The sequence below is a fragment of the Gavia stellata genome, chromosome 7, assembly GCF_030936135.1.
Source record: "Gavia stellata isolate bGavSte3 chromosome 7, bGavSte3.hap2, whole genome shotgun sequence".
Taxonomy (NCBI): domain Eukaryota; kingdom Metazoa; phylum Chordata; class Aves; order Gaviiformes; family Gaviidae; genus Gavia; species Gavia stellata.
In genome coordinates, this window is record NC_082600.1 from 19,675,167 (window position 1) to 19,690,736 (window position 15,570).

The following is a 15,570-nucleotide window of genomic DNA, read 5'->3' on the forward strand; positions in this document are numbered from 1 at the left end:
CTGTTGTAGTCAGGCTTGGCAGGTTTTTAAGAGACAGACTACTTAGGTGTTTGCTGCTCTTTACAAATGTGTAGGTTTTTGAAAAATATATTGAATTTTATTTTGGTTTTAGCACAGTAGTTAAGACAAAATCCTTAGTCCAGTACTAACTGGATGTATAGGTAGCAAACAGAGCTGTAGGATATGTTGTTTGTACTGGTAAAAGGGTGGATTGGAGGGTAAAGATGGCCAACAAACTCTGATACAGACTTAAGACATCCTCTCAAGCCAGAAATATGGCTTGATGGTTTTTTATACAGATGAGTTATACTTCTACAGGGTGATATTAAAACTTAATAGATGTTTTAAAAGAATCTGGAGGTCACAAATATTGCATAGTTTGAGTTTATCAATAAATAAACACCAGATTCCATATCTGTGTCTTCCCAAGTTGTTTTAGTAAGAAAACTGTTGTCATTCCAATGGAACATACTGCCCACCTTACATTATTGATGGGCAGAAATCCTTTGACAAACTGTTCTCCAAATTGGGGTTTGTACTACCTGCCATTCTACAGGCATCTGCCCAATATATAACTATGTGTTTTGTTGTTCTTGTTTTTAGTTTTTCCAGCAATGAGTTCTCAAAACCTTAGATGATGCATTGAGAATATGGTAATTTGAATTGTGAAGTATATTAAAGTGGGAGCAGTTGAAGGCTCTTTAGGATCAGCATTGACTGCTGACAAGCTAGAAGAATGACCTGAAATAAATCTCAAGAACATGTGGAAATTGCTACACTTAAAATACAAATAAATATTCAAGTAAATATAAGATGGGGTAATGGATGAGGCAGTTGGCTTGCAGAATATGATCTGGTGATCTGTTGCAGATCATAAACAGAAAAGAATGTTTTACTAGGGAAGGCACTACAGTTCTGTTGATTTGATGTTTGTTTTTTGTTAAAGTATCCTGTATCAAAACCAGGAAGTCTTTAATCTTCTCTGCTCAGTGCTATTGAGGCTCAAGTGGAGCCATGTATCCAGTTTTGGCACAGTGAGTCAAGATGGAGGTAACCAGTTGGAGAGTGTCCAGAGGAGATAAAAATGATTAGCTGTCAAGGAAGCATGAAAAGAGAAATGAGTGAGAATTTACATTCTTTGTTGCAAGCATGTCTGTCTGTCTCTCTAGATAAACACTGAAAAAACATTTTGTAAAGAAAGGAATAGTCTGTCTGTGAAGACTAGGACTAATTAATCTAGGGAGGGAGATCTAGATATTAGGAAAAAATACTAACTGTGAGAACAGTTGAGCTCTATAATAATTTGCATAGGAAGGCCAAGGCATCCCTATTGTCAGAGGCTTTTAAGAACAGATTAGACAAGTGTCTAGGGTTGGTTGATTCCTCAGTCAGTTGATTCCTCAGTCAGATGGATTAGTGTTCTTTCTAGCTATTTTCTGTAATTATCTTGAAAACAGCTGCAATAGAAGTGGCTTGTGTAGAAGATAGCATTCATTAGTAAGGGTTGTTGGGGTTTTATTTTTAGATGAGCAAAGACTTTTTTTTCCCTTCAAAGCACCAGATAATGTATTTGTTGGATAAGTTTAATAAAGTCCTGAGAGGAAAAGACTTCTGTGCCTTGATGAGAGCGAGCTACCTATTACTAAATCTAAAACCAAAAATGACACTTCCTAACCCCTTATTTTTTTGAAAATGTATTTGTTTTTATAGGTGCTTCTGCCTTGTACAGTTACTAAGTGCCTTTCTTCACCCTGCCTTTGTTTCTGTGATCACTCTGGAAAAGTGAAGATGTATTCAGTAATTTAAAAGACAATAGGTGCTTTTGTGGTAGACTGTCATAATGTCTTTTAAATCAAAATTGCTTTAAAAAAATTGCTGCTTCTGGTTTTATAATTATTAAGAGTCACTGTTATTTATAGTTATTAGTGTCTGTATCAGAGGACCATAACTCATAAGTTTTTGGTAGGGTTTTTTTTCTTTGTTTCTTCTCCTGATCAAAGGGGCTTAGCCTGGACTATTTTTGAAGTATAGTATAATATGACATTAGTTTTTAATGCTTCATTTGAATTTTTATTTTCAGGTCTCTGTCTTGAGAAGTTGCCAATTTCTTCTTCGGCTAGCAACCTCCATGTGGACCGTGAACAAGAAATTGTTACATGCTATGAGAAGGCTGGGGATATTGCTCTGCTGTACCTTCAGGAGATAGAAAGGGTAAGCTGGGAGGATTTGCTTAATTGAAGAATTGCGTGGCTCATCTTTTATTGATGTGGTGTTACCAGCATTTTGGTAATTCAACTAAAAGATGTCTAATATTTGTTTTCTTATGACTACATTGCACACCTAGAATCATAGAATCGTTTAGGTCGGAAAAGACTTTTAATATCATCAAGTCCAACCATAAACCTAATACTGCTAAGTCCACCACTAAACCATGTCCCTAAGCACCTCATCCACACGTCTTTTAAATACCTCCAGGGATGGTGACTCCACCACCTCCCTGGGCAGCCTGTTCCAATGTCTGACAACCCTTTCAGCGAAGAAATTTTTCCTAATATCCAGCCTAAACCTCCCCTGGCGCAACTTGAGGCCATTTCTTCTTGTCCTATCACTTGTCGCTTGGGAAAAGAGACCAGCACCCACCTCTCTGCAGCCTCCTTTCAGGTGATTGTAGACAGCGATGAGGTCTCCCCTCAGCCTCCTCTTCTCCAGACTGAACAACCCCAGTTCCCTCAACCACTCCTCATAAGATTCATTCTCCAGACCCCTCACCAGCTTCATTGCCCTTCTCTGGACATGCTCCAGCACCTCAATGTCCTTCTTGTAGTGAGGGGCCCAAAACTGAACACAGTATTCGAGGTGCGCCCTAACCAGCGCTGAGTACAGGGGCACAATCACTTCCCTTCTCCTGCTGGCCACACTATTTCTGATACAGGCCAGGATGCCGTTGGCCTTCTTGGCCACCTGGGCACACTGCTGGCTCATACTCAGCTGGCTGTTGATCAACACCCCCAGGTCCTTTTCTGCCAGGCAGCTTTCCAGCCACTCATCCTTAAGCCTGTAATGTTGCATGGGGTTGTTGTGACCAAAGTGCAGGACCCGGCACTTGGCCTTATTAAAACTCATACAGTTGGCCTCAGCCTGTCCATCCAGCCTGTCCAGGTCCCTCTGTAGAGCCTTCCTACCCTCAAGCAGATCAACGCTCCCGCCCAACTTGGTGTCATCTGCAAACTTACTGAGGTTGCACTTGATCCCCTCATCCAGATGATTGATAAAGATACTAAACAAGACCAGCCCCAAAACTGAGCCCTGGGGAACACCACTTGTGACCAGCTGCCAACTGGACTTAACTCCATTCACCACAACACTTCGGGCCCAGCCATCCACCCAGTTTTTTACCCGGTGAAAAGTGCACCCATCCAAGCCATGAGCAGTCAGTTTCTCCGGGAGAATGCTGTGGGAAACTGTGTCAAAGGCTTTAGTAAGGTCTAGGTAGACTATATCCACAGCCTTCCCCTCGTCCGCTAAGGGAGTCACTTTGTCATAGAAGGAGATGGGGTTAGTCAGGCAGGACTTGCCTTTCATAAACCCATGGTGACTGGGCCTGATAGCCTTGTTGTCCTGTACATGCCATGTGATGGCACTCAAGATGATCTGCTCCATAATCTTCCCTGGCACCGAGGTCAGGCTGACAGGCCTGTAGTTCCCCGGATCCTCCTTCTGGCCCTTCTTGTAGATGAGTGTAGCATTTGCTAACCTCCAGTCAACTGGGACCTCCCCAGTTAGCCAGGACTGCTGGTAGATGATGGAAAGTGGCTTGGTGAGCACTTCCGCCAGCTCCCTCAGTACCCTTGGGTGGATCCCATCCAGCCCCATAGGCTTGTGGGTGTCTAAGTGGCGTAGCAGTTTGCTAACCATTTCCCCTTGGATTGTGGGGGCTTTATTCTGCTCCCCATCCCTATCTTCTAGGTCAGTGGGCTGGGTACCCAGAGAAAACTGGTCTTACTGTTGAAGACTGAGGCAAAGAAGGCATTAAGTACCTCAGCCTTTTCCTCATCCTTTGTCGCTATGTTTCCTGACGCGTCCAGGAAAGGATGAAGATTCTCCTTAGCCCTGCTTTTGTTGCTAATGTATTTACAGAAACATTTTTTGTTGCCTTTTATGGCAGGTGCCAGGTTAAGTTCTAGCTGGGCTTTGGTCCTTCTAATTTTCTCCCTGCAAAACCTTGCAGCATCCGTGAAGTCCTCCTGAGTTGCCTGCCTCTTCTTCCAGAGGTCATAAACTCTTTTCTTTTTCCTGAGTTCCATCCAAAGCTCTCTGTTCAGCCAGGCCGGTCTTCTTCCCTATTGGCTCATCTTCTGGCACATGGGAAGCCTGCTCCTGCGCCTTTAAGATTTCCTTCTTGAGGAGTGTCCAGCCTTCCTGGACTCCTTTGCCCTTCAGGACTGCCTCCCAAGGGACTCTGTCCACCAGGCTGCTAAACAGGCCCAAGTCAGCCCTCCGGAAGTCCAAGGTAGCAGTTCTGCTGACCCCCCTCCTTACTTCTCTGACATTCAAAAACTTTCTCATTTCATGATCACTGTGCCCAAGAAGGCCTCCCACTGTCGCATCCCCCACAAGGCCTTTTCTGTTCACAAACAACAGGTCCAGCAGAGCGCCTTCCCTAGTTGGCTCACTCACCAGCTGTGTCAGGAAGTTATCTTCCACACACTCCAGGAACCTTCTGGACTGTTTCCTCTCTGCTGTATTGTATTTCCAGCAGACATCTGGTAAGTTGAAGTCCCCCACGAGAACAAGGGCTAGTGATCATGAGACTTCTCCCAGCTGCTTCTAGACTATTTCATCTGTCTCCGCATCCTGGTTGAGTGGTCTGTAACAGACTCCCACCATGATATCCGCCTAGTTGGCCTTCCCCCTGATTCTTACCCACAGACACTCAACCCTATTGTCACCACTGTTAACCTCTAGACAATCAAAACACTCCTTGACACACAGGGCTACCACACCACCTCTCCTTCCTTGCCTGTTCCTTCTGAAGATCTTGTCGCCATCCAGTGGAGCACTCCAGTTGTGCGAGTCATCCCACCATGTGTCTGTGATGGCCACTATATCATAATTTTCCTGCTGGACGATGGCTTCCAACGCCTCCTGTTTGTTGCCCGTGCTGTGTGCATTGGTATAGATGCACTTTAGTTGGGCTATTGATCCTGACACCTTTATGGGGGCAGAAGCCCTAATTCCTATGTGACTGATCTCAGGCGCTTCCCTGATTTCTAGCATGTCAACCACCTCTGTGTCTTTGCTGCCCCATGGGTCCCCATCCCCTACTTCTGCTGAGACGGCAGTCCAAAGATCCTCGCCAGCACAACTCCCCTCAAACACTGGCATACCACCCCCGGGCTTATCCCCAGCAAGCCTGGTTTTATCCCTTTTCCCCTTCAATTCTAATTTAAAGCTCTTTCAATTTGCCCTGCTAACTCCTGCGCCAGGATCCTTCTCCCCCTCAGAGACAGGCGTTCCCCTGTCGCCTCATATAGAGTGACCCATGATCAAAGAATCCAAAATTCTGGCAATGACACCAGTCTCAGAGCCAGATATTGATCAGCTGGCTCTTCCCATTTCTTCCCTCGTTGTTCCCTGCCAATGGAAGGATGGAGGAGTACACCACTTGTGCTCCCAATCCCCTGATGAGTCGTCCCAATGCCCTGAAGTCTCCCTTGATCACCCTCAGGCTTCTTGTTGCAACTTCATCGCTGCCTACCTGAAGAATCAATAATGGATAATAATCTGAGGGCCGTACCAGGGTAGGAAATTTTCTTGTCACATCTTTAACGTGGGCCCCAGGGAGGCAGCAGACTTCCCTAAGAAGTGGGTCTGGTCTGCATATTGGGCCTTCTGTTCCCCTCATGTGAGAGTGATAATGACCCATCCTTTTTTCTTTATGGAAGCTGTTCTTACCCAGGGCGTAGGCCGGCTTAGCCTTGGTGACACCTCCAAGCTAGGTGAACCCTTGTCCTCATCAATTACAATTGGGCAATAGATTAGTGTGCCTTAATGGATGTCTGGTAGCTGTCCTTCTGACTGTTCTCTCATTCTGACCTCTTAGAAAATAGTGCTAGTAGTCTAAAAAGGGACAGAGCTCCTCTGAACTAGTATGTATATTCAAGATACTGATCTGTGGACTCTGTTACCCTGTGGTAGTTCATTTATGAACATGGGATTACGGTGTCTTCAAACACACATGTGGGAATATGTACATTGTATGTATATACTTACTAGCTTTTGAGATAATTCTAAAAAAGAATTCATTACAAAATCACAGAATCACAGAATCACTACGGTTGGAAAAGACCTGTAAGATCATCAAGTCCAACCAAAAAAAAAAAAAAAAAAAAAAACCAAACAAACAAAAAAAAACCAAAAAAAACCCCACCACAAACAACCCACGCAAGCCAACCACCACACAACAACAACAAGGCACAACACACCAAAAACCAACCCACCCAACACCACACAGCACCATGTCCATCAAGCTACATCCCACAATGCCACATCCACACGCTCCTTGAATACCTCCAGGGAGGGTGACTCTACCACCTCCCTGGGCAGCCTATTCCAATGTTTCACTACTCTCTCGGTAAAGAACTTTTTCCTAATATCTAGCCTGAACCTCCCCTGGCGCAACTTGAGGCCATTTCCTCTAGTCCTGTCACTAGTCACTTGGGAGAAGAGACCAACACCCACCTCTCTGCAACCCCCTTTCAGGTAGTTGTAGAGAGCGATAAGGTCTCCCCTCAGCCTCCTCTTCTCCAGGCTAAACAACCCCAGCTCCCTCAGCTGCTCCTCATAAGACTTGTGTTCCAGACCCCTCACCAGCTTCGTTGCCCTTCTCTGGACAAATGAAGCTATGAAGATTGAAAATTGATCTTGTTGATGTTTATTTGGAGCCAATAACTTCACTGCTCTTAAATCCTCTTTATAAAACTACTTGAAGGTAAAATTCTGACATATCATTGTACCTGTCAACAAGACACTTGACTTCTCAGTGGGGTGTCCAGAACAGTAACTGAAAGTGTGTTTGTTTCAACTAATAGGCACAATCCTGGGACAATGAAAAAATAACCAGATATGATAGCCAGATAAACATCTTAAAATATAGGTGAACTTGAGATAAATCTTAATAGTCCTATAAACTGGATCAGGACAGTGTTCTCTGACTTGGTAGCCCATTTGTCATTTTATCTCATTAATATATTACTCACTGTATGTATGAAACCACAGTTACTGTTAAATGTACTTGGATGTTTTTTCCTAAAGAGACAGTTGTCTGCATCTGAATCTGAACTCCAGAGTTGCTCTACTTTTCGTACTACGTATGAGTAGAAAGATGGCCAAAAATCTGAGGTACTAGATATGTAGAAGACCTGTTTTTATCTGAGCTTTTTAAGGTTAGACAAAATATAACATATAAACAGCTCTGCAGAATATTAGGCAAGTTACTGTTTTCTCTGCTTGCCCTCTTCCCCCCTAATTTTATAAGTTATGGATTATGAATTACGGGAAGTTAGTTAGGCTCTTTATTTGTAAAGAGGGTAATGCTTCATGATTTAAAAGCTTCAGGCTTTATCTGAATTTAAAGGGATACATAGGTTCTTTTATTTCCTCCTTTTGTTTTCATTTACACCATGAACCATGTCTTCTGTTTCTTACCACTTAGCAGAAACCTTTCAAGATTATACTTTTTTTTAGAGAAAAGAAAATTTGTGGTACCCTCTGTTTCTAGGAGTTGCACACTACTGCATTTTATTTAGACTTTGAGATATGTCTGGGCAAAAGACAGTGCAATTGGGGCTCTATTCTTTGGCTTGTGAATGCTGTTAGAATGAAGCAAGCTAGCAATATCAATCTGACCCTCTTTTTCAGACCTATTGCTTACAAGCCTCAGGCCTGCCATTTGACAGTTGTCTTTGAAGGGGTTATTAGATGCAGTTAGGGTCACACCAGCAAAAGAAAGGGGAAAGAAAAGTTTGATGTGATGGGGGAAAGAAAAGTAATTCACACTTTTTTAAATACATACACTTTTTTTACTGCGGTTTTTCTGCTTTGGGTGTTTTGTTCGTTTTGTTATTGTCTTTTAGTGGCTGCTAGATTATGTGCAGTGAATATGAAGGCAAATGAAAGCTGATAGCTCTCCATTTTGAGAGAGCATTTTAAATGTTGATGTAAAACAAATTAGGTTATTTCTAAACTGTTGTTTGGAAATCACTCTGGAGATCACTTTTAATCTTCTTACTGCTTTCTGCAGCAGTCTTTCCTAAGCTAACAGGGTTTTAGATTTTGAACGCTATCACCTCCTGCTACTGAATAAGGTTGCAAAAACGCTTTTTCATACACTTATTTTTTGTATACCATTCTTCACAAAAATTTCCAAAAAAGTATTATAATTTATTTTTTTAATGACATTTCTGCTTGGTGAAGAAATTACCTTTAAGAGTATAGCCAAGAGCAAAAATATTTATATTTAGGTGGGAATGGAGGTAAGGATAGAAATATTCTACTAGCCACTGCCTACAAATGAAAAAGACTTCTCCAACATTAAGTATTAGCCTCTGTGTAAAAGTCCACAAAACTTATTTTTGTTCTAAATACATTTTTTTCCTTTTTGTTTTGTTATCTTAGGTAATTAATGCCAATATACAAAACAGAAGCCCTAAGCCAGGGCCCACTGCACATGAACAAGAACTTGGTTTTTTCTTGGAAACAGGACTTCAAAGAGCACATGTTTTATATTTCAAGAATGGGTAAGATTAGATTCGCTTTTTTGTTTATTTGTTTGCTCTTTTGTTTAAGTTTTGTATTTGTGATCTAACTGGGCATCATTTTTTTAGAGATTGTGGATAGTGTAGTCATGAGGCCTCTTATTAATAAGTAGTAACATTTTGATTGAAATACTAAGTCTGCCCATATTGTATTTATCTACATACTGTAAAATTGTTTAATCAAATTATATTAAATAGAAAGCATTTTATATCTTTACTTACTAAATGTGAGAATTTAAAATACCTTAAACTTTAACTATTTGTAATTTCTTTTACTTCATTACTAGACACTGTTAGAAAGTGATTGACAACATATTGAAACTCTTGATTTTTATAATTTTGATTTTGTAATTTTTTTCCAAATCTCTTCAGTTATCACTTATTTTAACATTATGCTGCAGGATAAATGTGCATGAAGATCAACAGTATGTATACAAGTATACAATCTCCATTGTACCTGCTCTATAGATCCTTTTAGATTCTGCATGGGAGATCCTTTATAATTTATTTTAAAAAAGGCTTCCCTTAAAAGTCTAAAAATAAATATTACAGAAAACAAAAAAGGAATACAATTCTCCATTTTTAAGAGCTTCAAAACTTGGCACAAATGGTTTTTAAGTACATTTCTGACATTTGTTGTTGAAATCACATAATTTACAAATTTGTTTGCAGGACGACTTATTTCACTAGGAAAATGTGGTTTGATTGAAATATTGGAACTCTTGATAGGACTGCTCTTTTATACCAAAAATGTTTCTTATTCTTTCAAATACATCAACAGGAGATGAAGTGAAATCATGCAGTGTCTGTAAAGAGTTCGAGATTTTAATGTACTGATGGTAGGGTGACAAAAGGCTATTCAAGTTTTCAAACCGTTCAGGGATCTCAGAAGATAAATGATCACTAAGCTTTTGAAATCTCATTCTTAAAGTAATGAAGTAGTGCTGCAATAACACATGATCTGAGAGTTACATTTTAGTTCTGTTTTCATCATTTAATTGCAGGAGGAATGGAATGTTCTGAAAGTTAATTTTTTTCATTTACCAGAGCTAAAAATAAAATTTCTGTTTTCATGCCTGCACAAAAGATAAATAAAATATACATAGTGAAAGAATCACAGTGGCAATTGTGGTTAAGAATAAGCTAAAATTTCCCCATTTTGGAGAATTTTGATTGAAGACCAGGAAGGAAACGGTCCGTTTAATCTGACATATTGTGCCTAAAAGCAATCAGCAATAGGCATAGCAGATTAAGATTAATTAAGAAAACAAAAAACAGCCCCATAAAAAGGTTGTGCAGTAGGTTAATAAGGAACATCCAGCCCATAGGAGTGTTCTTCCTAGACCATATCAGTTGGTCTGGTCTGAACTTTGAAAGGTTGATTGTATTCCATGTACACTTTAATCCTTCACAGTGAAGCAGTTGGTGTTCTTGTTGCCTCCTACATAAGCATATAATCTTTTTGCAGTCTTGAGTATAATGGTCACTTGCAGTTTACAAGCTAATTACACATTATATATTTAATTTTAAATTTCTTTTTCCAGTTTCATTGGCTGGTGCTACTTTTTTTTGTGGTACGAGAGGAAGCAAGGTGTTAGGAAAAATAGCTCTGTGCCAATCATGATTTTACATATTCCTGCCATTATATCCTTTAGATTCCTTTCTTAATTTAGAGCCAATCCCAATTCTTTCAAGATTTCCTAATATGGGCATTGTTCCAGGCTGCCAGTTATGTTGCTGCTTTTATGGGTCCCTTCTTTGTTTTCTTAGTTTTTAAGTTGGGTTTACCAGAACTGAAATGAACTTTAAATATATACTTTTCTAATAGTCACGAATTTATAGCATGCATTTTAATACATTTATTTTAAGGATGCTTTGCTTGGTTTTTAAATTTGTCATCTGTCCTGATGTTAGATTTATAGAAATTAGATTCAAGATCTTTCCATGAAGCTTTGCAATATACTTCAAGTTTTGAATTTAATCTAAAATTGTAAAGACTATATGAACATTTGCAAGGAGAGGAAATGTAGATATCTTTAATGCAGGCAGTTTAGAAACTGAAACATTTCTTTTAAATAAACTTTTCTTGCAGTTGAAGCTGTAGATGTCAAAAGGGGTTCAGTCCTGTGGAGGAGGCAGGGAATCAGCAGAGCTTAACTGCTTGTGAGTGGTGGGGGAGAAGGAGAAGAGGAAAAGTGTGCCTGTCTGTTCTTACAGGCAGACTAAATCTGCTGTTCCTCTTGCAGTGCAGTGGAATGTCTGATTTGTGTATACTCATGAAGTGAGGCTGACACTCGGAAGACTTGAATCTGAAATAAAATTCCTTTCACCAAACTATAACCTGGCATTGATTTGAGTCAGTTCAAATGTTATTTTGTTACCAGCATAGTGGCTATAGTAATTTACGTGTTAGAGCATGCTTAATGATCTGAGTAGGTGTCTGTGTATAAATTATATGGATTTTTTTGTGGATTTTTTAGACTTTGGTTCCACTCCAGTAAGTAGTAATAAACATCTCGCAAAATCTGCTGGAGAATTGAATTGTCTGAAGACCTTTTGCTATGGAGTGGGTTTTTGTTGTTGTTTTATATCTAGGGGCCAGTTGACTAATGACTGCTTTTAATTACCTTCTTCCAGTAGAATTGGAAGCATCATTTCTGTGCATGTGTCAGTTGCAAACTAGAAAAGCAAATAAGATAGCTTTTATACTAGCTGGAAGAGCATAATTTTAGCAGTAATGTAGGGAGTATTGCTGCCTACCCTGAGAGCTGGTTGATCCACTTTAAATTTCCCCTTTGTTCACTAACTGTACAGAAATTTTCTTTTAAGACAAGAAATTCAGTTTTTGTAGAGGATTATGTGACTATCTTTCAGGTATGCAGTATCTTGTGTAAAAAACTAGGAAGTGTTTGAAACCTAGCTTAACCGAACTGCTAAGTGCTGGCCCTTTGAAAAAGCAATTATCTAAAAAAAAAAAAAAAGGTGGCAGAACTTTTTAAAGTTTGAACAGAAGAATGTTATTTTAGTGCTCTATTAAGACACAAATCTGAAATTGATGTTTTCTTCCAAAGTGTGCATAATTTTAGTAAAGAATCAAACTACATACCCATTTTTCACTTGGGAGCAGAGGAACGTTTCCATTTAGAAATAAGTAACAAAGTTGAGCTTTTTAAAAACGTTCTGAAATGTGTAACTTTAAATGTCTTTCAGGCTGCTTATGCAACTTCCATTTAGTCTAGTAGTTGCTTTGTAATTTCAAATTGAAGGAGTTCGAAGTCCTGATGTTGTTCCAAGAAAAGCTATGAGAAGAGGAACTTTGACATTATTATTTTAACATAGCTATTTTCAAGTAAAATGCCCCTGAGAGGGAAAGGACAGCAGTTTATGTACCCAGTAATCTTTCTATCCTAGTATTTGTTTTGTAGTCATGTTATGAGATAAACAGGACAAACTTAAATTGTAAATGGTTTTTATTTTTGAGGTAGTAGTGTTCAGAAATATACTGGATGTGTATGCTCTTAGAGCAAAAGAGCTTTCTGGTTGGAGTCTAAAGTCAGGTGGCTGTCGTGAAAACCAGACTTAGTTAGCTTTCAAAGCTCTTTTTTGTGACTTCTCCTATATTTCACACCCTCTCCAAGGATATTGCTTTATCAGAGTCCAGGATCCAGACTGCAATTTGGTCTCATCTCCATCATGGTTCACATGCTGAATCAAAGCCTGGGGAACTTGGACCAGATCTGTACTCCTCATGGTGCCATTACCTGTGCTGGCACAGCTGCAAGTGAAGCACGAGCTTCCCAGTCTTCTCCATGAAGCTGGTTCTCAGAGGCTGGCTTTTTCTCAGTAGAAAATCAACCTCCCCCAAAATAACACAAAAAAACCCAACCAGTTTTTCTGCATATAATTGATTTTTATTGGGTTACAAAATGTATGACAAGCACAAAAAAACCCAACCTCCTTAGAGTTACTCATGTAGAGGACTTGTCTATGTAGAAGTTGTTTCTTTATTTTTCTTTTTCCACCATAACACAAATAGGAATAGAATAGGAATATAGCTTTCATGTTAGTAAGTGAGGGTGAGTGAACGGAAGCCAATTCATAAGTGCTTCTGTTGCACATATGTACCTATACAGTGCTCACAGCTGAAGATTTTACAGTCATGAAATCCATAATAGAAGGATTTATGTAAATGCTTGACAGAAATGCACATCAAGACACTATATGAGCAGCTGTCCACTCTATTGCAATACAGCGCTAGCTGCCCATCACTCTCTGAATCTGTTGAGATCTTGTTGCATATCCTACATTAGTCTCAAAACAAATTGGTCATTAAAAAAAGAATAGAAAGTTAAGACGAAATTAAAAAACATTGAAATCCTACGAAGTATTGCATTCTTTATATGTGAGATACCACCGCTGTACTGGAAAGTAAACTGGAAATTACTTCTGTTGCAGTTTTCAAAACAATTTTGTCCTGGAAATAACTGCTTTCATGTTTGTGTGGTTAGGAAACTAAGGCAGAATATATTCAAGACAGAGACAAAAACCACTGTTTTGTGATTGCTAACAAAAGTGCGTTTTCAAAGGATACTTTAACATCTGTCACATCAGATGCTTTCCTCATCCTTATTTAAGATACTGTTTTTACTTTGTTAGTTTTCATTGAAAAAACAGTATCTATTTGAATGTGAGGGGAAATTATTATTCCCTCAGATATTCAGAAAAAAAAATCTGTCAACAATGCTTTCTCTTTCAATCTGTGTGTTTATTGCTCAGAATTTTTTCTTAACTTCAAGAGTTTAAAATAAGATTCCACTGTGAAGTTATAGATAGAAAATACGGCAGTTTTATATGAAGGGCTAAGGTGGATGTAAACATGAAGGAATCACTTTTATTCAAAATAGTCTCAAATAACCTTTGTAATAATTAGTTATACAAAGCACACTGAAAGAGTAAAGCTGGTATCTGAGCTGATCTTGAATTTTGATAATTTCAATAATTTGCAGTTGGAATTCTGACTCTAGCTCACTTTTTCCGAGAAGATACTTAGCGGTTTTTAGCCCACGTACAAGTCTTACTGACTGTGGCTGTTGCTTGCGTTTGCAAGCATCAAATACAAGGTTTTGGTTTTATGTTGTGTTGTGATGGGCAGCAAACAAAATGGTATTGGAGGCTTAAATTGAGGGGGGAATATTTAGTGTACTTCCCCTGCTCCCCCCAAAATGCTTGCTTTACTGCTCTATTTATTGCTTTTGTTTTTATTTCCTTCTCTGGTTTTGATATTATTCTGAGGAACACTGCTTTGCATGCCAGGTATCACATGGCATGACTATGCCAGATGTTTTTTTTTTTTTCCTTCTTTTTGTCCCTTCCCTTGCAACTTGCAAGATACAGATTCATAGGATCGTACAGGTTGAAAGGGACTCTGAGGGGCCATCTGGGCCAAACCCCTGCTCAAAACACGGCCAGTGTAGAGCAGCTTGCTTAGGGCCTTGGCCAGTTGTTCTGCGTGTCACCAAAGATGGAGGTTCGAATTCTGATGAAGTTTGGGACTTAAGTGTTTTATGAACGATATTGATGAGATATATCACCTAAATGTGAGCTGCAGTAACCTTCAACTAATTAAGTCTTTAGAGTTCCTTTCTGTTAACACTGATTTTTCTCTACCTGGATGATAGTTATTTTCACCAAGAAAAAGATTTTGTTCTATGAATGAAGCATTTGGCCATTTCTGTTAAAGCTTTAGTAATAGATTAACATGGAGCTTTTCAGTATTTTGAATTACTGGTTACTAATTACACCAGTTCTTTCTTCATTTTTGAAATCATGTTTTTGAACTGATCAAAAATTATTGAAGCTGCTAGTTTTAACTGCAAACATGTTAATTGACCCTGTTACCTTCAAAAGGAGGAAATTAGCAGGTCGGAGGCCTAATTGGTGCTAGATTTCTTTATGACAGTAATAGAAAGTGATTTTGCTAAGCATGAAGGTAAGTTTGCCAAGGAAAGAGTGCATGTATTTTGGTCACAGTGGCGATAAAGGGAACTGGGTCTTGGAAGAGCTAAGAAACTAGTTATGTACAGAGCTTTAAAAAAAAAAAAAAAAGACTAGTACTAAAGGACGATCCATCTTTATTTTAAATAGTAGTAACTATTCATAAGCTATTTTTGCAAAGAGTTACTGAATTACGTTATTTGACTCTTCAACACTATCCGCTTAAGCTGTAGGCAGTGCTATAGCAATCAAATTGTACCAGCGTGTTTATATTCACAAATCAGAGAACAGAAGACTGGTACAGTGCTAAGAAAAGCTGAATACTGTGCAGGTGTTTGAGGCTGTGTGTGTTTGTTTTCATTTGTTATTGAGAGTAAAAGCATTTGAAAACTCATAAATTCATTCAAAGTATCCATTATGCAACTTATTGCCTTGTCAATGGCCAAACAATTTACAAAGTTGTTTCTAATTTTTTAAGATAAAAAGCAGAATTAGACTGACCATAGTGAGTATTCATTGCTGTGAATACCTTGGATACATAATACATGTTACAGAAATGCTAGCCACCAGTTGTAGCTTGAAAGGCAGGCAAGCTTTACTTCTATGTGTTCAGCTAAGTACTGGAAAATTCCCCTTCCTACTTCCTGATTTCCACATCCTTTCCTTTTAAAATATGTAACCACCAGGATAATGTGTTATACATCTGGTTTACTGAGGAGTGCTTGTAATTTTTCTGTTGTTGACATGCGGGCACTTTGGT

General features: G+C 39.2%; 1 protein-coding gene across 4 annotated transcripts in view; it reads left to right on the forward strand.

Moving 5' to 3' along the window:
* Positions 1–15,570, forward strand: part of TTC7B (tetratricopeptide repeat domain 7B) — a 151,100-nt gene that overhangs the window by 34,141 nt on the left and 101,389 nt on the right. For all 4 annotated transcript variants that reach the window (XM_059819233.1, XM_059819234.1, XM_059819235.1 and 1 more), the window contains 2 exons: positions 2,081–2,211; positions 8,677–8,798. In XM_059819233.1, the coding sequence (XP_059675216.1) occupies positions 2,081–2,211; positions 8,677–8,798 (253 nt within the window). The remainder of the gene's footprint in view (positions 1–2,080; positions 2,212–8,676; positions 8,799–15,570) is intronic.